General features: G+C 42.9%; 1 protein-coding gene across 5 annotated transcripts in view; it reads right to left on the minus strand.

Moving 5' to 3' along the window:
* Positions 1–9373: 9373 nt before the first annotated feature.
* LOC144682072 (protein C19orf12 homolog) overlaps positions 9374–26438 on the minus strand; it is a 140392-nt gene continuing 123327 nt past the window's right edge. For 3 of the 5 annotated variants that reach the window (XM_078544372.1, XM_078544373.1, XM_078544375.1), the window contains 2 exons: positions 22091–22259; positions 9374–15153 (listed from right to left, as the gene is read on the minus strand). In XM_078544372.1, the coding sequence (XP_078400498.1) occupies positions 14888–15153; positions 22091–22259 (435 nt within the window). In that variant the 3' untranslated portion in view covers positions 9374–14887. Of the gene's footprint in view, positions 15154–22090; positions 22260–26136; positions 26223–26438 lie in introns of all 5 variants that reach the window. The other 2 variants (XM_078544376.1, XM_078544374.1) reach the window with 2 other exon arrangements.

The following is a 26438-nucleotide window of genomic DNA, read 5'->3' on the forward strand; positions in this document are numbered from 1 at the left end:
ATTACCTTAAATACTTAAAGCTCCATAAAAAGAAAAAACATGCTATTTTTGTCCCATGTAGTTTAATTCAAAATGGGACAAAAAATTTGAATCCTGAAATTCTTAAGAGAATTTTATTCCCTGAATAGCGATGTAGCCTAGCAAGTTTCCAGCCTGTCCAGGATTGACAATAGGGAAGCTCAACCATTTACAATGACTGGGCCTCATGCCATTTGCCAATCTTCCAACCAAAGGCAACTTAAAGTCAGTGTGATACGGTTGCCCGGATGTTCAAATCGAGCAACTCAGGGGAGATCACCATTAATCTGGCAAAGCATATTCACTATGCACGGCTCGGGGAGAGAAATCAAGATCAAGGGAGGAGTGCGGTCCGGGTCAGGGGAGGTTCAAAGGACAAGTATTTTTCTTTTAATTTACTTTTCCGTGCCTCTCCTGCCCCTAGTTCCTGTTCCCAGCAACTTTGATCCAGAGGGATATGAGAACTGTTCCCCTGTTCAGGCCTTAGATAAAAATAGCAGTCCAACACACCAATGATGTTATCAGAACCTGATTGGCAGATTTTAAAATGACCCTCGCCAGTCACTGGTGGATGTCCTGACTGCCTGAAGGTTAAAATTGCAAAACATTTGTGGCAGCTGTTTCAAGTTTCCCTCTGTGATTTGAGCGGCTCAGCATTTACCATCTACTGTGCCATAACACCCATCACAGACCCACTCCCCTGAACAGATTTCATCCCACTCCCTAACCAGTCTCATGAAATAGATGAAGGCAAATAGTCATCAAGCACGGCAATGGATAATTAGCTATTGATTACTGGAAACAATACTCAATTTGCATTTATTATATAGCAAAGTATAGCAATACTACATTAGTCAAAGACAATACAGAAACAATTAAAATAATGTTATTTCATAATGATTTGAGAGATGTGTAATATTCTTTTTAAGTTTCTTCAAAGTTCACAGGATATGTGGCTAAAGTTGGCTGTGGTGTTCAATGGTTTCTGTGTTTGATTGTGTTTGTCTTTTTTCTGATCTATGTACCATTACTTGATTGCTTATGCCTGTGGGTGGAGCTAGAGAGCCAATTAAACAGAGAAGTCTCAAAAGAAAAGACATGGGCCCTGGCTGACACCATGTGTTTAGAAAATCCTGTAAGTTTTGAGATGCTTTAAAGTATTGTAAATGAATCTGTTGTGGGTTTTGGAATTAATCTTATCTTTGAATTACTCTGAGATACATCGGTCATATAAGATGTATAGCAACCCAGTGAATATGTAACATTGGCCTCCCACATTAAAGCTGGTGGAGGAATGGAGGACCCTCAGGAAAATGGCAGCAAAGCCCATTTTCTGCTATTGCCATCATCCTCCTGAGGTCTCCACCCATCCCCCACTAGATTTATGAGAGACCAGTACAATCCCTGTGGAAAGTCCCAATGTCTCAGAAGTTAAATCTGTTATTGCTGGATGAAACTCTAAAGATACATTACTTGTAAAGCACTAAAAATAGACATACACTGCACATGATGTGTATTTTTCAATTTAGTGACTATATTTATACCCTATATTTTTCTGTATTACATTTCACACTGGACAGCTGGATTATAAATAGCACTAAGCAGATTTCACAGCCCAAAGAAAGGCAGGGAGTTTTTCAGAGTTCCAAAAATACTGATGCACCTAACTTTAAAAAATGTCAAGAAAGTAGAAGTGCTTAGTCAGAAAGACCCAAAGGTAAAAATACTGTTGATGTGGAAATATGAACTATAGAAATACGGATCAGGTCTATTAGTATTGGAGAAAGATAAGTCTGGCGTGGAGCCCCTTTGTCTGAAGTGGTACAGCCTGGTAGATGCTGGTGTGTTACAGATCACTCAAAGAGTCCAAGTTGCTGTGGCAACATGCACTTTCGCATGCATGTTGTAGCCTGGAGTATGGATAGTGATAGTGGCAGCTCCAACTTTTTTTCCACATGGCTGAACATGAATCTCTCCCACTCGTACTGCCTGCCAATGGCGTGTATTGAAAGCATTTGCAGTTGATAATCAACCTGTTTAGCCACGTTATGAAAACAACATCCTTGGCCATTAGGTCCTGGGGAAGAACTCAAACCCAGAGCTTCTAACTCAGAGGTAGGGGTGCTACCCACTGTGCCATAAGACCTCCTCAGCCTGGTAGGGCTACCTTCTTATAGAATTGACCAAAATGAAGAGAGTCAGGGGAACAGCATGTACTGGGCAAGAGTATAAATTTGTTAACTTCTTCTACAGAGAAGTAGGTAATGGATTTAATATCCTGACAGATGTTAAAATATTGGAAAGAGGTGAAAATGCTACGTGGCAGACAAAACCTGTCCCAATCAGGCTTTGAAATATCAGAAAGCAAAAACCCTGGCTTTACAAGAACCCATGCCACCTCCTGGGCCTCACAGGCAATGAGTTGCCATGTTGAGCCCCTGACCCCTGTGCTAGTTTGCAGGTCAGTTGATTTTGAAACCAGTGGTCTGGAGTAGAAAATTAGGCCAAATTAACAGCGTGCATGCCCACATTTAAATATACCAACCTTAAGTTAAACTTTCTGAGCCAATTTTTGAGAGTTAGGCAAAGTTTGACCCATAGCCAAGCCTTGCCCATGAAAAGTAGGCACACTGAGTGTCATTTTGACTTTGTACGGTGAGTGAAATGGACAATATTAATTCAGCAGCCTGCTACACGTCTCCCCAGATTTTCACTTCCATTGGCTGGTGAAGGAAAGTTAGGGTTGGTCAGTATACACAAGGGAACCAAATGTCTGTAGGGCCAATCACACCATAAGACCATAAGACATAGGAGCAGAAAATAGGCCGTTCGGCCCATCGAGTCTGCTCCGCCATTCAATCATGGCTGATAAGTTTCTCAACCCCATTCTCCCGCCTTCTCCCCATAACCTTTGATCCCCTTACCAATCAAGAACCTATCTATCTCGGTCTTAAATACACTCAATGACCTGGCCTCCACAGCCTTCTGTGGCAATGAATTCCATAGATTCACCACTCTCTGGCTAAAGAAGTTTCTCCTCATCTCTGTTCTAAAAGGTCTTCCCTTTACTCTGAGGCTGTGCCCTCGGGTCCTAGTCTCTCCTACTAATGGAAACATCTTCCCCATGTCCACTCTATCCAGGCCTTTCAGTATTCTGTAAGTTTCAATCACCCTTCTAAACTCCATCGAGTATAGACCCAGAGTCCTCAAACGTTCCTCATATGTTAAGCCTTTCATTTCTGGGATCATTCTCGTGAACCTCCTCTGGACCCTCTCCAGGGCCAGCACATCCTTCCTGAGATACGGGGCCCAAAATTGCTCACAATATTCTAAATGTGGTCTGACCAGAGCCTTATAAAGCCTCAGCAGCACATCCCTGCTTTTATATTCTAGTCCTCTCGAAATAAATGCCAACATTGCATTTGCATTCCTAACTACCGCGTCAACCTGCAAGTTAACCTCAAGATAATCCTGGACTAGGAATCCCAAGTCCCTTTGCACTCCAGATTTCTGAATTCTCTCCCCATTTAGAAAATAGTCTATGCCACTATTCTTCCTACCAAAGCGCATAACCTCACACTTCCCCACGTTGTATTCCATCTGCCACTTCTTTGTCCATTCTCCTAACCTGTCCAAATCCTTCTGCAGCCTCCCCACCTCCTCAATACTACCTGTCCCTCCACCTATCTTTCTATCATCTGCAAACTTAGCCAGGATGCCCTCAGTCCCTTCATCTAGATCATTAATGTATAAAGTGAAAAGTTGTGGTCCCAACACTGACCCCTGCGGAACTCCACTAGTCACCGGCCGCCATCCTGTGAAGGACCCCCTTATCCCCACTCTCTGCCTCCTGCCAGACAGCCAATCTTCTATCCATGCTAGTACCTTGCCTCTAACACCATGGGCTCTTATCTTACTGAGCAGCCTCCTGTGCGGCGCCTTGTCAAAGGCCTTCTGGAAGTCCAAGTAGGTAACATCCATTGTCTCTCCTTTGTCTAACATACTCGTTACCTCCTCAAAGAATTCTAACAGATTTGTCAAGCATGACCTCCTTGATGAAATCATGCTGACTTTGCCTGATTTTACCATGCACTTCCAAGTATTCTGAAATCTCACCCTTAATAATGGACTCTAAAATCTTACCAACGACCGAGGTCAGGCTAATCGGCCTGTAATTTCCCATCTTTTGCCTCACTCCCTTCTTAAACAGGGGGGGTTACATTAGTGATTTTCCAGTCCTCTGGGACCCTCCATGACTCTAGTGATTCCTGAAAGATCACCACTAATGCCTCCACTATCTCTTCAGCTATCTCCTTCAGAACTCTGGGGTGTAATCCATCTCGTCCAGGTGATTTATCCACCTTCAGACCTTTCAGTTTTCCTAGCACCTTCTCCTTGGTAATGGCCACCATACTCACCTCTGCCCCCCGACTCTCTTGAACTTTGGGGATGTCACTCGTGTCTTCCACTGTGAAGACTGAAGCAAAGTACCTATTCAGTTCCTCCGTCATTTCTTTGTTCCCCACTACTACTTCTCCAGCGTCATTTTCCAGCGGCCCAATGTCCACTTTTGCCTCTCTCTTACCCTTTATATATCTAAAAAAACTCTTGCAATCTTCTTTTATATTACTGGCTAGTTTACCCTCATATTTAATCTTCTCCCTCCTTATTTCTTTTTTATTAGTCCTCTGTTGGTCTTTGTAGGCTTCCCAATCCCCTGGTTTCCCACTGCTCTTCGCCGCATTGTATGCTTTCTCTTTAGCTTTTATGCTGTCCCTGACTTCCCTTGTCAGCCATGGTTGCCTCGTCCTCCCTTTAGTATGCTTCTTCTTCCTAGGGATGAATTTTTGCTGTGTCTCCCAAATTACTCCCAGAAACTCCTGCCATTGCTGTTCCACTGTCTTTCCTGCTAGGCTCATCTCCCAATCAATTCTGGCCAGCTCCTCCCTCATGCCTCTGTAGTTGCCTTTATTCAACTGTAATATCGTTACATCTGATTCCAGCTTTTTCCTCTCAAATTGCAGGGTAAATTCTATCATATTATGGTCACTTCCTCCTAAGGGTTCCTTCACCTTAAGCTCCCTTATCAAATCTGCCTCATTACACATCACTAAATCTAGAATTGCCTGTTCCCTAGTGAGCTCCACCACAAGCTGCTCCAAAAAGCCATCTCATAGACATTCCACAAATTCCTTTTCTTGGGATCCACTACCAACCTGATTTTCCCAGTCTACCTGCATATTGAAATCCCCCATGATCACTGTAACCTTGCCTTTCTTACACGCCTTTTCTATCTCCTGGTGTATCTTGTGCCCCACATCCTGACTACTGTTCGGAGGCCTGTACATAACTCCCATTATGGTTTTTTTACCTTTGCGATTCCTCAACTCTACCCATACAGATTCTACATCATCTGACCCTACATCATTTCTTGCTATCGATTTAATTTCATTTCTTACTAACAAAGCAACCCCACCCCCTCTGCCAACCTGCCTATTTTTTCGATAGGATGTATATCCTTGGATATTTAGCTCCCAGTCCTGATCCCCTTGCAGCCATGTCTCCGTAATGCCCACCACATACCTGCCAATTTCAATCTGCGCCACAAGCTCATTTATCTTATTTCGTATACTGCGTGCATTCAGATACAATACAGAACAGCCTCAAACTTCATTAGGTGCTTACATGCGATTCTGCTAAATATGTACAGTAATCATTACAGAGCTCTCCTTTAAAGTAGTGTCTGTAGATGCTGCTGCTCTCAACTAGAAGACATTGTGTAATATGTTGTGCAAAACTGTTACTAACATAAGGGATTTTGTCAAGCAATGGCACCAGCATTGGTTTGGTGAAAATTACCATCCAATTAGGAGATAGGTTGAAAAGAAATAGAGGTACACAACAGCCTGTTGTCTGATCCCAACTCTGCTATCAAATGAACATACCACAAAAATATTAATGCTGTGGTCTAGGCTTGATTACAGCAAATAAAACCAGTGAGACAAACAAAAACAGATGAAGTCCAAACCTTTACAGGCAATAAAGTGCATTTATTGTCTGCTAAAGGAGGTATATGGCCCAATATAGACCTATACTGCAACTCTGCAAAGTGTGGCTAGTGTCGTCATTGACACTGGCATGACTGGGATCATGCAGAGATGGTATTAGCACTCCAGCATATTACTGAACTGATCATCCACCATTAAAAGCAAAGCTCTCAAGAGACCTCATTCAATAGTACTGAAGACTTGCACTCCAGAACTAGCCAAACAGTTCTACTACAGCTACAACACTGGTGCCTAAACAGCAATGTGGAAAATTTCCCAAGCATGTCCTGTTCACAAAAAGCAGGACAAATCCAACCTGGCCAATTAGCACCTTATCAGTCTATTCTCAATCATCAGCAAAGTGATGGAAAGAGTCATGAAAGAATAAAACACATAATAGAGTGAATGAGAACTATACAATTGTTGAGGTTATAAAGTTGCCACAGAGATTTACCAGTGCTGCTGCAGGCCTTTCCTAACTGCCTACACAGATTCTTCAGAGCCACCACTGTTCCTGCTGGATCCTCTGCTCCTAGGTTATTTTGCCTTTTCCACTCGTAACTACATTTGAACTAACTGACTTAAATCTAATGTCCCTTGATGTCAGGAAACCTTATACTTCCAAGTGATAAATGTACCTCTGCTTGCATCTGGCTAATATAGCCATCCCAGCTTAAAATTCTGTAGACTTTCTCTTTTTGCTGGAGATACTCTTTTACATATACTAGATAAATTACTCCTTACATTTACACCAAAAGATCTGGAATTAAATCTGCATACTGAACACTAAACTTTAGTGTTAAAAATACCACCTTACATAGCTTAATTACCAAAGTATCAATTCCATTGACCAACGTGAGTAACATATATTACAAAGGTTCAGCCTTTCTAGTGTCATTCACCTCAAATAGCCTTGTTGGAGCACTTGATGACTTCAAAATCTGCCAGGTCTCTCTCTCAGTCCCAACTTCTCAGGTTTTTATTCAGAAAGGGCTCACACACAGGTTCAAATAAGGGAAGGCATCTTTATGATGCTCTTAACCCAGGCAGTGGTCTTGATAATTGCCTGCTATCACTAATAAAGAATATTTTGTTCACCTAAGCCTTCATGAGTTAATTAGCATTAACCATTTCCTTTCCTATCATTCAGTCTAACTGCTGACTGCATTTTGAGCATAAATTTAAAGTAATTCTTAGGATATCTCTCTTACACGCGTGCCTGATTTTGACAATGTAACGACAAGGATAAGTCAAGTTAGCAGCTTAATGATTTCTCATTGAAGGGGTAATAGTTAGAAAATAGTGTGGGCAGGCACTTTTTGGGTTGGATTTTCAAAAGGCCACAGGTTTGCAACCCGATGTGAGCAGAATTTATAAATCACACTCCCAGAGGTCACCTTGGGATCCTAATGCCTTCGGGACTGGTTTGAATCTTCAAAGGGCCATTGGGGGGAGGGGAGCGGGGAACCCACTTGCCGCCAATTATCTAAAACTCCTCAATGAGCTTTTGGGGCCTGTATGTTCACGATTGCAATTTTTCAATCTTTAATTTGGCGCACACAAACAGTCTGGTGCATGTTAGTGGACACCTACTGGGTTTGCTGCAAGATCATCAGAAACGTTCTCTCCATTTAATTAAAGCTGACCATTCCTGGAGTTCTTTGTGCCGGATCCAGTGCTCTATTGTCAACAAGCCTGCATGATCCCTTCCGTCAGCATGGATTCTGCTGGCCCTCCATGCATCTGCCTGTGCTCTTCAACAATGCAGCAGCAGTCCCAACATGGCTGCCACCTTCCTTTACTCCTGGCACCAGGCTTGCAGCTCCTGCCTCCTGGAGGCAATCAGCGCTACTAATTGGGTACCAAGCTGGCCCCTAGGCCAAATAACATTGCGAGAACTATGCAACTCGGATGCGGGGTCAGGACCAGAATTCATCCGGGTATCAGGTTCCCAACCCTGCATTGAAAATCTGGCCCTTGTCTCTTTACTTCCTAATGGATTGAAAAGCAGCTTAAACAGAGGGCACCCCTTATGTCAGCCAGGCATCAATGTGTATAGCTTGTGCATGTGACTTCCATTTTCACAGCATTAACTTTGTGTTAAACAATACTGAGCAGAGAATTTAAGTATTGAGTGTTCTCTCTGCTCTTTACCTTCTTCTCTAGCCATCTACAATTTCAGTAAGAATTCAATATCTTTGTCTTATTTCTATTATGATTGCTTCCCCACCCGTTTTCTCTGCTTGAATGCTATGTATTATATACCATTGTTATCTTCATCTAAATATTGTCTCCTATGTGGCAGCAGAGCTTTTATTCCAGATTAAAAATTGATTTCATGGTGATGCCACTTTGCTTTGCACTCAGACTCAATAGATTAGTTGTTAGAAGTTAGATGCTATGGTTATTTTCAGTCTTCAGGATGACTCGAATGGAAGGGTGTTGTTTGTTCCCAATTTTCCTGGGTCAGTCTCAGGGACAGGTGTGGATGGGTATAGATGGCACACTAGGGGGTATATTGAACTATTGCGTGGCCTTCTGAGGGGCCCAACCCAGCTGCCCATGGTGTGAGCACAGGGAGAGGAGCCATTTTGAGGCCTGAGCCTCCTTTGAATAGAACTGGCAAGCAGCCTGCCCCAAATAGGTATGATATTGCAGCTCATGCTTTAGGCCAGTGCAATACTGGATTCCAAAAAAGTTGCGTCCATGGGAGGGAAATTCACAAGTGTGGAGGGATCCTGGGGTGGTAGTGGCCTGTGGTATTGTGTGCCCCACAAAAATAATTCAGAACATATATTTTTGGATTCCTCTTGGTCAGTGCATGCTCCACTCATCTCCCAAAATAGTAATTGAGGCCATATGTATATCACAGGTTGCTGATTTTCATATTAAAATGATCTACCACCTGAGAATGGCTGAGTGCTTTTGCTACCCATTTGCATTAATGTGGGATCTACCGACCCCAACTTGAAGATGTTAGCATCTCATTAATGCTAATTTGACCATGATTGGCGTATCACTGCTAGCAAGGCTCTACATGGAGTATTTTTTTTTAAGTAAATGTATATTTGATTTATTCTGAAGCTGAGAATTTAACATTTAAGGTGTTTTCACTTCTGGTTGGCATTTTGGACATTTGCTTCTAACGCCAGTGGCTGCACTCACCATCTGCTAAGAGCTCTCATTGTTGCTGGGGAAATCTTCACCAAGTTTAAAAATAAGTTTGCTCCGTCAAAATATACCTTATTTTCTGAAATAATTTATAAAATAGGAACCCAGGTGAAACAAAAGATTGACACAGGCAAGGCTTCAAATGTAATTTTTTTTATTAAGTTACATTTTTACACAACATCCTGCAAGAATATTCTACCAATGGTTCAGTTATATAACTTAATAAGAAACAAGATTTACAACATTCACAAAAACCTCAATAATTTATAAACTGGTCAATTATCACAAAGGTTTAAATATAATTTCCTATCAAAATATTAGGTTTCAAAACTGAACATGACTTCATATTTATCTTCATATTTTATTCAATGATACTTAGTGTTTTTGCGACTACACCATTTTGAAACTTTTTAAATCATGATCATGTTTTACAGCTGACTTTCCACCCACAGAAGTTCATTCACTTTCAAAGTTGACCCCCAGCCAATAAAATCCAGATAACCTCGAGGAAGCTCTTTGCTCTTTATTGATCACAACAATTTTGATCATCACTGAATTTTGCCAGACTTCCCATCAAAATAATTTTGTTCTAAAATGGGACAAGACAAGCAGGGGAAAGGTTCAAGACAACTTCCAATGACAGGTGACCATTTAATTTTATCACATATGGCCTCCAACTTAAAAGGAATGTTGCTGTACAAGTAAGTCAGAAGTCACTATTAAAATAATTTCAAAGAAATCCCCAAGTTCAGCACTCTTATTGTGACACTTATTAACTTGAAATAAAAGTTAATCAAAAAGCCTCACCTTCCAATGTTAGTTCACCTTTCTGTAAACAAGAGCAACAGGTTGGGCTGTATATTGCCACTGCAAGTTGTGTTTTAACTGTTTTGTTACCATGCTTTCATCAAGAATGCAAGCAATGCCTCAGAAATTGTCAGATTAATGAAATGCAGGGCGAGATTTTAACTCATTCAAAACCCATCCATTTAGAGTTAAAATTGGGCCCATAGGTGCAGTAAACTAGATTTGCACATCATTCTTCAAAACTACAGATCTTGATTCTCGTTTTATAAATGGAATTAATAAGGAGATGGGCACAATTTGTATGTGTTTTGAGCAGTGGTCACAAATGCTGATCCTTTCAGCATTATAATAACAATTGATAAATATTAGATATGAAACAGATAACCTTGGAACATGAAAGCGATTGCATGATCACCTAATTACCAAATACAATCATTATGTCATGAAGCTGATGTGAAAACGTAATGTGCACTTGAACATTTTCATAACTTTTTCTGTTAGGCGATGCAATCGGACCTGTGCAGTTGATGTGGCACATTGCTAAGCCCCAAACAACTTTGTCTGAATTAACTGAGGTCATTCAGTGGTTCACAGCAGCACCTTTATATGGTTTTAAATATTTTAAATATTCTTAAAAGTTTCAGTTTCATTCAAAATTGTATATTATGTGCACCATATATTCACCATGATTGCCTCTTAACATTGTATGTTAAAATACTGAAAATAAAGTGAGTTTTTGGCCAAAAACCTATTTAAAACATAAACTGCTATTTATTTCATGTACCATGTACATACAATTTAAGATGTAATTCATTTCACAAACTCAATGATTTATACATTCTTCTAAATTATATATGGAAAGCTTTCATAATGGATGTCTGCCATTCTGTCCACCAAATAGTGATAATCATAATTTTGCACAGTTACTGTGCAGGACAAACCCCATACTTTCTAGGTCCTTGACCTGAAATGTTAGCTCTGTTTCTCTCTCCACAGATGCTGTCAGATGTGCTATGTATTTCCAGTACCTTTTGTTTGAATTCCATATTTTCCAGGAATGAGCTCTACCACTCCCCCAAAACTCAAAAAACAATAGTTGCCCAGACTATTTTTTTAAGAATATATTTTACCAGAGAAAAGCATTTTGCCTCGATTTTTAAAAGTAAAACCAACTACACCATCTCAGGGTGATCTTGACAATTTAGAGAGAATTTATTTTCCATTTTGGGCAATTTTGCCCTACCAATAATTTGCACCCATTAGGAATTAAATTGAAAAAACAAACTGCCCAAGTGTACCTTAAATAAGACTCTTAGTACTGTAAGAGAAGTGATTTTCATCCTATCAATCTGAGCTGCATTTAAACCAAGAGTTAATAACTCAATAAATTAAACTGTAGCACCAGCCAGTAATTTAGGTTTAGTACTCCAAGCTATGCAATTTGAAATTGGGCACAAGTTGTCCCAACTTCTGTCCATAATGAATGGAGAATTATGGGCAAAGCATGACCAATTTTCTAATATGTGTATCTGGGGAATAAATCTCTGTGCCAGGAGAGTTTTAAAGACAATAATTTACTGTATATTATGAAAAGAGTGTAAACATTATGCAGGCTAATACTAAAGCACATGTATTTTGATGCAGTTTAGCAATTAAAGCAGTTAAGATTTTTTTTTAGGAGTTTACCAATACGTTTTGCACCTAATTGCAAAACAATAAACATTGGGATTCCCTTAATTTTGCAAATTGCCTAATTGCTGCTCAAAAAATGATGGAAAGTATTTATTTACAATGTGTAAATTTAAAAGTATTTATTTACAATGTGTAAATAAATTGCTTTTGAATAAAGCCTACAGATTGACATCAGAAAAATGTATTCCCTTACATGGTAGATTCCCACGCTTGTAGGATACTAGCAATTCTCACAAAGTACCTCATAATCCCTTAGTGTGTGGCTTTCATTATTTAATTTGCTTAACTCATTTTCATTTCTCCACATTTACCTTAGTCCTCCTTTTTTAACATGGGCACCTTCTAGTTCTATTTTGATGGGGAGCAATTTTCTCCAAAAGTAAATGCCTTATCTGGATTTACTCTGAAAAGTTAAGTATGACTCAGAAGAGGGGATATCATTGAACATTCAGGTGTCTATATTCTAATTGTTTTAAGGCTGATTTAGAATTTGAATTGAAATTCTAATAGCAGCATTCACATGAGAAATCCAGGAACTCAAAATGATTGTTTATGTCGGCATAGACCGCAAAATTTGAAGTTAAGCTTCATCAGTATTTTGTAGAAGAAAGTTACTGTTTACCCATTGTAAAACTCATGGGCATGTAATTCATCCAGGGTGGGGATGCAAAGTGTCAGTAGTCATTCCGCATTGGAAAGAAAATCGGGCCATTTCGTTACCATACAGTTTGCCCTACCGTCCAAAATGTATTTGTACCCCTTGGATTGCTCCACAATGTATGCACCTCAATTCATTTCATTAATAGTCATGTAAAACCACACAAAATCAAATAATGCTGGAAATACTTAGCAGGTCAGGCAGCATCTGTGGAGAAAGAAGCAGAAGTCTGACAAAGGTCATTGACATTAACTCTCCATGGATGCTGCCAGGACTGCTGATTATTTGCAGCATTTGCTGTATTTAATGCAGATTTCCAGCATCTACAGTGTTTCACATTTGTATTAGTGTTAAGCCACACAATGGTTATTTTATTTTTAATAAACAATATTGATTGTTGAATAAACTTTTTTGACAATGCAGTGGACCTCATTTTCAAAGGTGTTTAGCATCTCGCATATATATCAACAAAATTCAACACAGTGTATCAACTGGTAAAAAAAGCCATTCTTTCAGCCACTACACCCTTGCTGGACTTTAATTTAATGCCCTCCCCTGAGGCAAGTTTTGAGGCGGGGGGCATAAGTTGGGGTAAGTGGTGTGGGGTGAGGACCCTGCCGCTTTCTCACCTCTTCCCAGATTAAGTCTGGGGCAGGAAGGCTCCTGGACCGCCTTCCCACCCGACACCAATTGAGGCCCTTAAGTGAGCAAGTAATGCCTGCTTAAGGGCCACATTCTACCTCCGCTGGTATTCAACCAGGAGCGTGCAGCGCAGTCGCCACGTGGGAAGCCCAAAAGCATAAACCCAGGGTTCCTGGTGAGGTCACTTGTCAGGTATCCAGTGCCTGGTTGAGGAATCCAGCATCAGGAAAGGGGGGTCCCGCTGAAAGCCACCCCTCCATCCCTTCTTCCATCCCCCCCTCGCCAGCAATCGGGGACTCTCACTGGCTCTCCGAGATCGCCATTGTGTGGATTAAATTCTGCTTGCTGTCTAATACTCCTTCCCCAGATCCAATCCATCCTCCATTATCTCACTCCCTGTTTTCAGAGGCTCTTTCCTTCAAGTGGGGGGGCAGAGTGCTACAGCTTTTAACACTTTCTCTCTTCCTTGCTGTTGAGTGTCTACTGCTTAACACTACGGTGTAAAACATTTGCTGGCATCTTTCTGTTCACTGGCAGCACCATCAAAATGTACTTTGCTGCTGCTGTTATTATTGTCCATCTTATGTACATTTTCCACCTGATCTGCTTATTGATTTGGTGATCCCATTTGTGGGTTTTTTATAGTCCATAAGCACATGTTCTGAAATTTTCCATGGTCCCTGTTACCCTCCAGCTCTGGACTATTTCTTCAAGTACAAGACATTATATCAGTTCAGGATCATTCTTAGCAATCCTGGAGTGACAGAATTTATTCATGTTTATTCCTGATTACTACTGGTGCCATGGTTGGTCAGTAAATGCTGGTATTGCCACAACTGGTTGATTGGCAGCTGTGGTAAATGGAGGGGCTCCAATTACATTATGGATTTTGAACAACGGATTGTGATTCTTGAGGCTCCTGATGGGATCTCTATCTTATACTTGTCCCAGAAAGACATTAGAAGCTGCTGTTATACAGCAGACTTAGCCAGTGGTTGCTCTGATTAGTTATACTTGATTGTCTGGTCCCTATTGTAAACTGATATCCTGTTATAATCCCATTTTTACAATTTGCATTCACAATGTGCTTCTCCTAATGCATAAAGGAACTTTTCATTGGCCATTTGAACTCCTTGGTGTCAAGTTCAGCAGCACACCCCTGTAACTTCTTGTAATAAGTTGTATTGGTACTGCACGGAGTACCATATTCGCCTTGCCCATTATATTCTTCTCAAATTACAATTTGGTCACTAAGATTTCAGATCAGAATCTACACTTCCTTGTCCTTGCATCATCCTTAGTCAGATGAATAGTTAATTCAACATTTTTAACTTCAGAGTGACACAGGGGTGTGTTGTGTCCTTTCTTAAAGCATTCCAGCATGCATCCATCCACTGTCTTTTAAATGATCACATTTTTGCTATAGGTACCAATTTTTTGATTTACTACCAACTTAATTCATTGCTCACCATTTGCCATATAATTGAAACAGCATTAACAAGCCTTTGAAAGTCAGGTCCAATTATCCTATATTCTCAAGCAGAATAATTCTTTGCTTGCAAACCAGGCTTAATCCCAAATTATATTGACAGTTCAACAGCAAGCGATATGGCCATCAACAAACTAAAATAAATTCAAAAAGCCTGGTTCTGAAGTCAGTTAGATACAACATTCATGAACATTTCACCAGGAGAATTCATCATGTAGATTCCCCAGTGCCACTGTAGAATAGTCCAAATTAAATCCTTCATAGATCTTTGAATTTCTACAAGCAAAATGAATGCTCTCTTTTTTTATGTTCCAGCGTATGCAATCTAATTTAGATTTCCAGAAAAGGCATCTTGCATAGGTTTCAGTCAAAGTGCCGCACCTCAGCATTGAGCTGCTTTAAAAAAAATGCATTCATTGCTGCCATCACCTCCTTCTTCAGGCCAACATTTCCCATCACTAATGATATCAGCTGTACTGCATCAGTCCAGTCCAAATGTTGGACAATATTGCGCACATCAGTAGACAGTACCAGTTGTTGATTAGGTGGCAGTTCCATAATAATCTGAGGTAATGGTTTAAACTGTCCGCTATTCAACCAGGCACCCAGCAACCCACCGACTGCACCACCTAGGGAGAATAAAAAACCAAGATAAAAATCTCAAAATAGTTTATTTTCTACTTTTTAAAAATGCATTTTCCTCTTTTCCTGAAGATGTTGATTCATATTTGGCTACATTTCCTCTAATTCCAGCAGCCCTCAGGTCCCTTGACCGAAGAGCTATTGTTTAGACAGGAGCCAGAATAGTGAGTGTCAGCAGGTGATTTAATGATGAAGGATATCACAGCCAGGCCGGATCACATCCTCACCTTGCATGCACACATCAGCACTTTCCAACATAGTTTAAAGAATCATACAGCCCATTGTGCCAGTATCAGCTTGTTGAAAGAGCCATATCCAGTTAGTCCACTCCTCTGCTCTTTTCCCATAACCCTGCAATTGTATTATTTTCCTCTCCCCAGTTGGAATGCAGAAGGTAACTGAAATGCTGTAAACCACCCAACTAAAATCAGTCAATTCAGCACTAACTAGTGATCAAACTCTTCCTGTCCATATAGCTCAAACTCTTCCTAAATGGTGGATTTATCTACTGAAACACAAGGGGTACTTATTCACTATGGACTTTCAATTTATTTTACAATGACCAGAAGCCGCATTTAAATACTGCACCAATTTTATAAAAGACGAATGCCTCAAGTAAGTGCAGAATACAGAACTCTTTTCAGTTACATCCCTTTTTAACTCACATTAAACACTCTTCACAGAATTACAGAGCGCAAAAGAGGCACTTCGGCCCATCCATGTGAGAAACACCTGACCTATCTACCTAATCCCATTTACCAGCACTTGGCCCATAGCCTTGATTGATGAAGGCAAGTGTCCCATATGCCTTTTTCACCACCCCACTAACATTCCCCTCCACCTTCAGAGATCTATGGACGGACACGCCAAGGTCCCTTTGTTCCTCAGAACTTCCTAGTGTCATGCTGTTCATTGAATACTTCCTTGTCAGTCAATTCTGGCATGTCCATCCCATGTTTGCACTATGTGATGGAAGCTCATACTGTCTCTCTGTGATGCCACATAGAGCCTCTGGGGGAAGCTCACATTATCTCTGTCATATCACAGACTGGGATTTTGAGTGTACCGTGTCCTAGCGCTCCAGGATACAGAATCCAAATGTAGGATTGTTAAATTTGCAGAGGATACTAAAGTAAGGTTTTCATTCGGGGACAAAACCAGGAACAAAGGTTGAAGATTTGCAGAAGGACTTAGGTCTGTTATGCAATTGGATAGACAAATGGCTTATCAAATGCAAGGCTGTCAAATGTGAAGTATTGTATATTGGAAGAAAGAACAAACTACAAAGACATATACACTGAAGGGGGCTGAAATAGCGTAGGGGGATTTTGAAAGGAAACTGGGAATGATATTAGACCCAGCACTTGCAATGTTAGGAAATACTGGGATATTTAGTCAGAATGGGAGAATATACATTGATAAAGGTTATAATGAGATTAAATAATCCACTGGTCAGAAAGCATTTGGAATAACGTGAGCATTTCTGGTTATCATACTTTAAGAGGGATATGTCTGCATTGGAAAAAATGCGAGATAGGCAACATGAATGATCCACAGTATAAATGGATTAATTATAAGAAAAAAAGAGAGAAGTTAAGAGAATTGGTATATATACACGATTAACAATGGTCAGGGCACACGCAGTTCATCCTTCTAACAGTTCCCTTCTAAAATGAGGTGCATTGGACCTCATTTTGCATATTTAAAAGAGGGGCATACCACCTGAAACACTTCAGCTGCCCGCAATAAACCCCTGTAAAAATGGGGGCAGCTGAAATGTCTACCAAACCCACCTTGAGGCCATTACAACTCTGTTGACGTCAATTTAATTTCTAATAATTCTTCCTGGGATGATGGCAAGGCCAGATTTACTGCTCATCCCTAGTTGCTATGAAAGCATTAAAAATCAACAATGTAGGATGAGAGTGATGCCACATTGTAGGCTAGGCTGGCAGGGCTGGAGGGTTCAACTCTCTATGGGATATTAGTGTACCAGTTGGGTTTTTGCATCACTCCAGCAACTTCCTTGGTTATTTGATCTGGTTACAAGATTTATTGAATTAACTTACCCAACTTGCCATTGTGGATTGCTGGTGAAGTACCATAACCATTAAGGCTACCATAACTACTTTCAACCAGTCCTAATATCTCTCCAGTTTTCCCAAACAACTTGGGCCAGGATTTTGCCCTCGTCAGGCGGGCACGCCCGGGAGCGTCCGCAAAACCGACCGCCGCCCGTGTTCAGGCCCCGACCACAATTTCACGCTGGGTGGGCCAATTAAGGCCCGCCCAGCGTGAAACACGGCTCGTCACTGGCCGGCAAGGGCTGAGCGGGGGCGGGGACCTGTTCACCGCTGGGTCAATTAGCGACCCGGCAGCTGGCATAAAGGAAGCCCAAGAAGCCCCAGAAAGGCTGCCAGGGAAGGATGTCTGGCTGTTGTTCTGAAGATGCACACGTGGTGCGGCAGCAAACATCAGGCGGGAGGGCAGGTCGTGTGGGCACTCAAGCCTCCCGCTTTTCGGATGTGTACCTCGCGGTCCTGCTGGAGGAGCTGGCTGCCAGGAGGGACATCCTTGTCACCAGAGATGGGAGGAGGGGGCCATCACACCTCACCAAGAGGGCATGGGAGGAGGCGGCAACCCAGGTGAGCAGCTATGACATGGTGGGGCGCATATGGGTGCAGTGCCAGAACGCTTCAATGACCTGCTGCGTTCTGAAAGGGTGAGAACCATGTTGGCATGGGTCAGTGTGCAGATGTGCTAAGGTGTGGCCAGCCCCCACCCCCGTAGATCTCAGGGGTGCTAGAGTCTGAGTGCCAACTGTCAATGATGCCAGAGCTGGCCAAGGGGGCGAGCCCTGGCTGCTTGGACTGAGTGCCTTACGGCTCGCGGGCCATGACTCGGAGGGATGTGACTTGCGAAGTGGTCCACAACTGAGTTTGGCCAGGCTACAATGATCCTGCAGCTAGAGAGTGGACTTGTCAATACTCCTCTGTCCCTTCAGGAGAAGACAAGACATAACCAAGCCAAGAGCGCACGTACAGGTGGAGGCAACCCCCCCGCCCCACCCCCAACCTGTTGATGTTCTCCTGGTTTGAGCAAGATGCCCTGAAGCTGGAGAGCCGGCATGCTCCCCATGCAACCAGGCGAGGAGAGGCTGGGGTGCCAGACGAAGATAAGAGCGCAGTACACAGAGGTAAGACTTTGGGATTGTGCAGTGCAGTCCATTCTGGTGCAGTCTCGTCACTGATGTGAGCCTCGAACCTGGTGCCCCATTGATCATTGGAAGACGATGGCACTGTTATGCAGATCTCCATTGTCTCACCAGGGTGCCTGGAATGCACAGTGACAGTGTGGTGTCTTTAACTAATGACATGTTTTTATTCTCCCTCTTAGGTTCGCCAGCAGGCGTCCCACTGGAAACCCCGAAGGTCCACCCAACGCCAGGGGATCACCAGGCATCACTGTCACCTGCGTCACACCCGTTTTCTGAAGCAGGCAACAGCGCAGATACCAGCAACTCAGTGGACATTAGGTCGGTGGCGAGTATCTCGGTGCACATTGGTGAGGGCACTTCACACTCACTTGAGGTGCAGGTGGAGGCAGAGAGTGCCCATGGTGCTGACAGTCGGAGGGCTGCTGGAGACCAGGGCAATGCTCAGTTGAAGGCTGATGATGAGCCTCTGGAGTCGTCCTTTAGGCGGCAGATGCTGGATGTCCAGTGGAGGATCTGGCAGAGATCCATGAGGGTATGCGTGCCATGGTCTCTGTGATGGAGGAATCCATATGGAGCGTGGACACAGCGTTCACTGTCATGGGTGAGCGCACTGCCTCCTCATTAAGAGAGCGGCGACTCTCATGGAGGCAGCTACAGGAACAGAATGAGGGGATCCTGGGGTTGCACTCAGATCTGCAAGCCCGCACACAGGCAATGACCTCAGGTGGTCAGCGTGGGAGATGGATGAGGCACCCAGTATCCCAGCTTAGTGTCTATCCATCAATTATGTGCAGCGAGGTCCACAGCGACCTCATGTTGGCGCACGAGCTGCCTGTCGTTTCTGCGGGCCCTTTTCAAGATGCTCCGGATGATGGCAGCAGCTCCCCTGCCTGTCCACCAGTGATCATGGCATCTGATGAGGCTGCGATGACTGGGGAGATGCCAGTCGTGGAACTGGCCGCTCCCTCCCAGGCGAGGCCAGCACAGGCTCCACTAGCCAGAGGACGACCGCCAAGGTCATCAAGGCCAACAAGACAGCAGAGTCAGTAGGCTGTCTCCAATGCTGGTGCCAGTGAGGTGGGGGGAGCACCTAGACATAGCACTCGTAACTGTAAGTTAAAGGCACCATGAGCACAACAGGGATAGGTCACAGGTGATTTTATGTTCATTTATGTTTAATTAATGTAGACTGGTCTGGGAATTAAGACCAGAGAAGTTTATGTAAATAGTTTGTCATTGTCAAAGTGAGATAAATTTTGTATTTATCATCAGAGCCTGAGTATGCTTCACCTTTTTATTTTATTGATGCAGGGTACTCCAGTATGTGATACTGGACATGAGTGGCTCTGAACTTTATTGCACAGGCACTGAGCGTTCTTTGGGTTCAAATGAAAGGGTCCTTTCAGACACCTGGGATGGAGGAGGCAGCCCTGGTGTGAGGTTGAAGCTGATCTTTGGTAGTCTAGCTGAACGAGCATTGTATCAAGGCATCCCTGGTGTCCCTGCCTTCCTGGAGGTTACCAAGTCCTGGATCCATGCCCTCAGCGTTCTCCTCACCATGTTCCTCTTCTGACTCACTACTGGACTCATCACCTGTGGCCTGTGCAGCTGCATCAACATCCTCTTCCTCCAGTCGGCCCCCCGGGCCAGTGCCAGATTGTGGAGAGCACAGCGTGCAACCATTATCAGTGACACCCGCTGTGAGGGGTATTGTAGTGCAACCCCGAACGGTCCAGGCATCGGATGCGCATCTTGAGAAGATCTATTGGTCCTCTCTATCATCGCCCTTGTGGAGCCATGACTTGTATTTTAACGCTTCTCTGCCTCTGTTTTTGGGTGGTGGAGAGGCGTCATAAGCCACCTGTTCAACCGATAGCCCTTGTCACCCAATAGTCATCCATCCAGTCAGGCTGCAGCACTTAAGAACCTCGGCACCTGGGAGTGTCTCAGGACATAAGCGTCAAGGGAGCTAACAGGGTACCTTGCACAGATTTGCAGAATATGCATCCTGTGGTCACACACTATCTGCATGTTCATGGAGTGGAAGCCCTTCCTGTTGATGAAGGCACCGGGCTCACCTGCTGGCGCCTTGATGGCCACATGTGTGCAGTCGATGGCGCCCTGGACACGGGGGAACCCAGCAATCACTGCAAAGCCTCTGGGTCACTCAGCCTGATTAGTCTCGATCATACGGTAAAGAATAAACCCACCTGAACAGAGCTTCTGTCACCAACTTGACAACTGTGGACAGCTGACTGGGAGTGTCCACACAGATCCCCCACTGAGCCCTGGAAAGAGCCGGAGGCATAGAAATTGAGGGTCAATGTGACCTTAATAGCCACTGGCATGGGGTGTCCACCCACACAGTCAGAGCTGATCTCAGGCCCAATCATCTGGCAAATGGAGAGATAGAACCTCCTTTGGCATTGCACCTCAGACATATTGAGGTAGCTGCATCGCTGCCTGTAAACCCTGGCAGCAGGATAGTGGTGTCCTCTGCGGCCCCTTCCACCTTGGACTTCCTGCTGGCCCTGCGTCCCTTGTGCCTGCGCCTCTCCTCCCACAGGTCGTTCCCCTGGAAGCTGCATAGGGACACCTGGCCTCCTCTCCCTTCTGCCCCTCTCTTCCTCCTCAGAGGAGGTGCCTCCAGCGGAGACCACAATCCCCATTACCTGGGTAAGGGAAGGCTGTCTGGTACCTGGAAGGGTCCACACATTCTGAATCCTCAGGAGGCCTGGCAGACAGCAATGAGTCCTGATATGAGGCCTGGAAATGCTAAGAATTAAGCCCCAAACAGAGATGAAGCTGCCAAGTATCAATAAGTTACCGGGTGCAAACTATCTCCAAAATTCCTCACTACTCACACTGGCAATGCTGCTGACCCTTTTTATCCCACCCTTGGATGAGGTTTGTGAAAATGTCAGCTGCCTACCTGCCCTTTTTGCCCGTGTGACAACCAGAAAATCACGCGGGCAAGGAAAAATCACAGACAATTGGATTGTTAATGGTCTTAAGTGGCCTGGTAATTACTGGCGGGTGCCACTCCGGCACCCGCATGCGCCCACCGAGCGAAATATCGCGTGACTGCGCAATGATGTCAGGACACTCACCCGACGTCATCGCGCACTATTTTACTCCCGTTTGCACTTGTACAGGTTTCAGTCAGTCTCGCCACTAATCCTTAAATCATGTACAGAAAATGCTGGAAAAACTCAGCAGGTCTAACACCACCTGTGGAAAGAAAAACAGAGTTAACATTTCGGGTTCATATGACTCTTCAGATCTCACCTGCTCTGAAGAAGAATCATACGGACTCAAAACGTTAACTCTGTTTTTCTCTCCACAGGTGCTGTTAGGCCTGCTGAGTTTTTCCAGCATTTTCTGTTTTTGTTTCAGATTTCCAGCATCCGCAGTATTTTCCTTTTATTCTTAAATCATGTGTTCTGTAAACACCTTTATTCATTTCTTTACAAACCCTTTTTGATTAAGGTAATTGTCAGCAAGTTATTGTCAGTGACGTTATCATACAAATGCTCAATGCGCACACACCAAATTTCTCTCCACAGTATTTAAATGCAGGCATCTACCCATTTATCCCATGGGTTATTGTTTCTGTTAGGATAACTTAAAACAAGCACATTCAGTATTGATTTAATTCATTAACGATTCTCAAACTTCTTTCTCAAAGGTTAACAGCAAACACTTACCAACTGCTATTCCTGGAGGACCACCGACCAAGCCCCCTGCGAATGCCATTGCACCAGCCACAAGTGCCCCCTTCCCAGAATTCTTCACTGCAACTTGCAACTTCTCCACTTCTGAAATATGGCACATTAAGCGCATCACGTCATCAATGTGCACAGGCATCTTGCTGAACTAAAGGATTCAGAAATCACACATCACTGTAGGTCACCCATAACAAAATGTATTTAGAAACAGACGTCATTGGAAAAGCAATCATTTATAAATATGCATTTTTATGATCCCCAATTTGTTTGCTGAAGCTGTTAGTAAACAGATTATGAGAAAAGTAGTTTTCTGCAGTCTTTTCAGGACTTGACCTTTCAGCTTCAAAGCTATTATCGCCAGCAGTTGTCTAATACCTATGTCAAAGGACATTTTGCCCGCTGCAGTTACCTTATAGAATCATAGCATGGAAACTGTTGCTGCTTATGTTGGAGTGTGCAGGGGTCACAAGAAGGCTGCTTGGCTTGGGGAAACATTGAAATCTATTACCATACAAGCTCAAGAAGCAGCATCAAGTTGCTATAATTGACTTAATATATACATAGCAAATGTAAAGTATAGAATTGTAGAACATTCTCAGAGTGAGATTAGACATGCTCACATATTACCACAAGCCCATTCAAGATCACTTTGAAATCTTGTAGATATCAACATGTTATTTTCCCACGCTGTTAAGTATAACATTTGCATTTTAATCCCGATTCATGTATCAGTATATTTTATGATTGGTATAAACATTTATACTATGTATAATACTCCCTCTACATTACTCACGCACTGAAAGTATTCCTTATCTGTTATTATGTTATGATCTTGGTAGAGACCAGTAACTTTTTTTTTGGAACTCCAAAAAACAAGGCCTTTTTTTATTCTTTGTTGGAATATGAACATCACTGGCAAGGCCAGCATTTGATGCCCATGAACTGAGTGGTCTACTAGGCCATTTCAGTAGTTAGTTAAGATTCAACCACATTGCTGTGGGTCTGGAGTCACATATAAATCCAGACCAAGTAAGAATGGCAGATTTCCTTCCCTAAAGGACATTAAAGAACCAGACAGGTTTTTGATGATAGTTTCATGGTCACCATTACTGAGACTAGCTTTTAATTCCAAATGTTTTGAGTAACTGAATTTAAATCCCACTAGCTACCGTGGTGGGATTTGAATCCGTGTCACCACAGCATTAGCCTAGGTCTTTTGGTTAGGAGTTGAGTAACATTACCACCACACCACCATCTCCCACCTTTACTAAAAGAATTTACCCACAAGACTGACTGTTTTACTGCACAAAAATCAAAGAACTTAACTCTAGCTTAACTAGTCAGTGACGTTAAATATATTAAAATTTCAATGAACACAGTTACTTATATGATAAACGAAACTTCTTAACTCAAATTTCCTTATACACCCATTTGACTTAAACCCCCAAAAAACCCAAGTCAGATACTCATCAGAAATTGGAATGTTAAACATTAGCACATTTCTACTTCTCTTTAGCTCTGAAGAAGTCATACGCACTCAAAACGTTAACTCCGTTTCTCTCTCCACAGATGCTGCCACACCTGCTTGAGTTTTTCCAGCATTTTCTGTTTTTATTTTATACTGGAAGATTAAACATTTGGTCTGAGTACTATTTCAAAGATTCGTATAAGGTTTGAGATTTCTTAGGCTTCCCGTCACTTCCATAAGGTAGTCTCTCCAAATCTCCTCCCAACTGTCCCACAATTGTAAACTCCCAGTTCACCACAGATGTCACGAGCGTCTTAAGCATAGCCCCCTCAAATCAGAACTCTGCTGGTTCTAATGTTCTTTAGCTTTGAAGCCTTGCATCTAGAAACGCTCTCTCTCTTGCTTGGTTATCCCTGAAGTCCAAATCACTGTTAAGAGAGTTCTTCAGTTATCGAGGTTTTTGAAAAGCTTTTGGCCAGCACACAGATTTTAAAGTGAACCCCGTTTAAAGGAGATAGTCCCTGCATCCAACTTGTTGTAATAAATACTCAATGAATATTTTGCGTCGGTCTTCACAATGGAAAAGGGCAATGCAGGTATAGACTTCAGGGTGCAGGAATGTGAAATATTAGAGGAAATTACCAGAGAGAGAGAGGAGATACTAGCTGGTGTAGCAGCCTTAAAAGTGGATAAATCCACAGGCCTGGATGAGATGTATCCCAGGCTGTCACGAGAGGCAAGCAAAGAGATATCAGGGGCCCTGGCAGTCACTTTCAAATCCTCTCTGGCCACAGGTGAGGTGCCAGAAGACTGGAGGACTGCTAATGTTATCCCATTATTAAAAAAGGGATAGACCAAGAAATTACAGGCCAGTCAGTCTAACCTCAATGGTGGGGAAGTTACTAGAAAGAATTCTGAGGGACAGAACATATCTGCACTTGGAGAGACATGGATTAATCAGGGATAGTCAGCATGGATTAGTTAAGGGAAGGTCATATTTGACAAGTTTGATCAAATGTTTTGAAGAGGTAACCAGGAATGTTGATGAGGGTAATGCATTTGATGTGGTCTATATGGACTTCAGCAAGGCTTTTGAGAAGGTCCCTCATGGCAGACTGGTCATGAAAGTAAGAGCCCATTGGATCCAAAGCAAAATTGCACAATGGATCCAAAACTGGCTGAGAGGCTGGAAGCAGAGGGTGATGGTAGAGGGATGTTTCTGTGACTGGAAGTCTATTTCCAGTGGGGTCCGCAGGGCTCGGTGCTGGGGCCCTTGCTGTTTGTGTGGTGTACATAAATGATTTGGACTCAAATTTAGGGTGTATGATCAAGAAATTCTCAGATGACACGAAAATTGGTAGGGTGGTAAATAGTGAGGAGGATAGCCTTAACCTGCAGGAGGATATCAATATACTAGTCAGGTGGGCAGAGCAGTGGCAAATGGAATTCAACCCGGAAAAGTGTGAGGTAATGCACTTGGGAAGGGCTAACAACGCAAAGGATTACACTATGAATGGTAGGACCCTGGAAAGTACTGAAGATCAGAGGGTCCTTGGTGTGCATATCCACAGATTCCTGAGAGTAGCTTCTTCTTATCGTGTCCACGGACAGTCTATACATGGCCCAGCCAGAACTGAGAGTAGCAAGGCAGGTAGATATGGTGATTAAGAAGGCATATGGGATACTTGCCTTTATTAGCCGAAGAATAGAATACCAGAGCAGGGAGGTTATGCTGGAACTGTATAAAACGCTGGTTAGGCCACAACTGGAGTACTGCGTGCAGTTCTGGTCACGCACTGGAGGGGGTGCAGAGGATATTTACCAGGATGCTGCCTGGGCTGGAGGGTCTGTGCTATGAGAAAAGATTGGATAGGCTGGGGTTGTTTTCCTTGGAGCAGCAAAGGTTGAGAGGGGACCTGATAGAGGCATATAAGATTATGAAGGGCATAGATAAGATAGATAGGAAAGCAATTTTTCATTAGTAGAGAGGTCAATAACTAGTAGGCATAGATTTAAGGTAAGAGGTAGAAGACTAAGAGGGGAAGTTGAGAATTTTTTTCACCCAGAGGGTGGTGGGAGTCTAGAACTCACTGCCTGAAAGGGTGGTTGAGTCAGAAACTCTTGTACCATTTAAGAAGTATTTAGATATTCACTTATGTTGCCATAGCCTCCAGGGCTATGGGCCAAGCACTGGAAAATAGGATTAGTGTTGTCAGATCTTTGTTGACTGGCAAGGACATGATGGGCTGAATGGCCTCCTTCTGTGCTGTAAACATCTATGAATCAAACTAAAAACAAAATTGCTTAAACACAGCACTGGACTCGAGAACCTACTCACCCCTATAATTAACTTCTGGTTGACTTTTTTTTTGTATTGCTCCTCTCCCAGAGAGCTTGGTCACGTGGTCAGTTACTGGTAACAAGCTGCTTTTTAAACCAAAGCTTCTTTCTGAGAAATTTAGCCCTAAAGGGACCATCACCCCAACCTTAAAATATTGTTTTCTTTTTCCCTCAAATCACATAGGCTACCACAATTACTAATTTCAACTTCTCTTACAGATATATGTTCCAAAATATGGTCACCAAGACATCCATGACCTGGTGAATAAAGGGTAACAGCAAAATACTGCAGATGCTGGAAATCTGAAATAAAAACAGAAAATGCTGGAAAAATTCAGCAGGTCTGACAGCATCTGTGGAGAGAAAAACAGAGTTAATGTTTTGAGCCTGTTTGGCTATTCTTCAGAGCATTTTCTGGTTTTATTTCTGGTGAATACAGAAATGGAGACACTCAATTATGTTAGTCGCAGCCTGGAAGAAGCCATTGACATAAAAGATGTGGGTGTGAGGCACACAGCA

The sequence above is a fragment of the Cetorhinus maximus genome, chromosome 6 (genome assembly GCF_964194155.1).
Source record: "Cetorhinus maximus chromosome 6, sCetMax3.hap1.1, whole genome shotgun sequence".
Taxonomy (NCBI): Eukaryota; Metazoa; Chordata; class Chondrichthyes; order Lamniformes; family Cetorhinidae; genus Cetorhinus; species Cetorhinus maximus.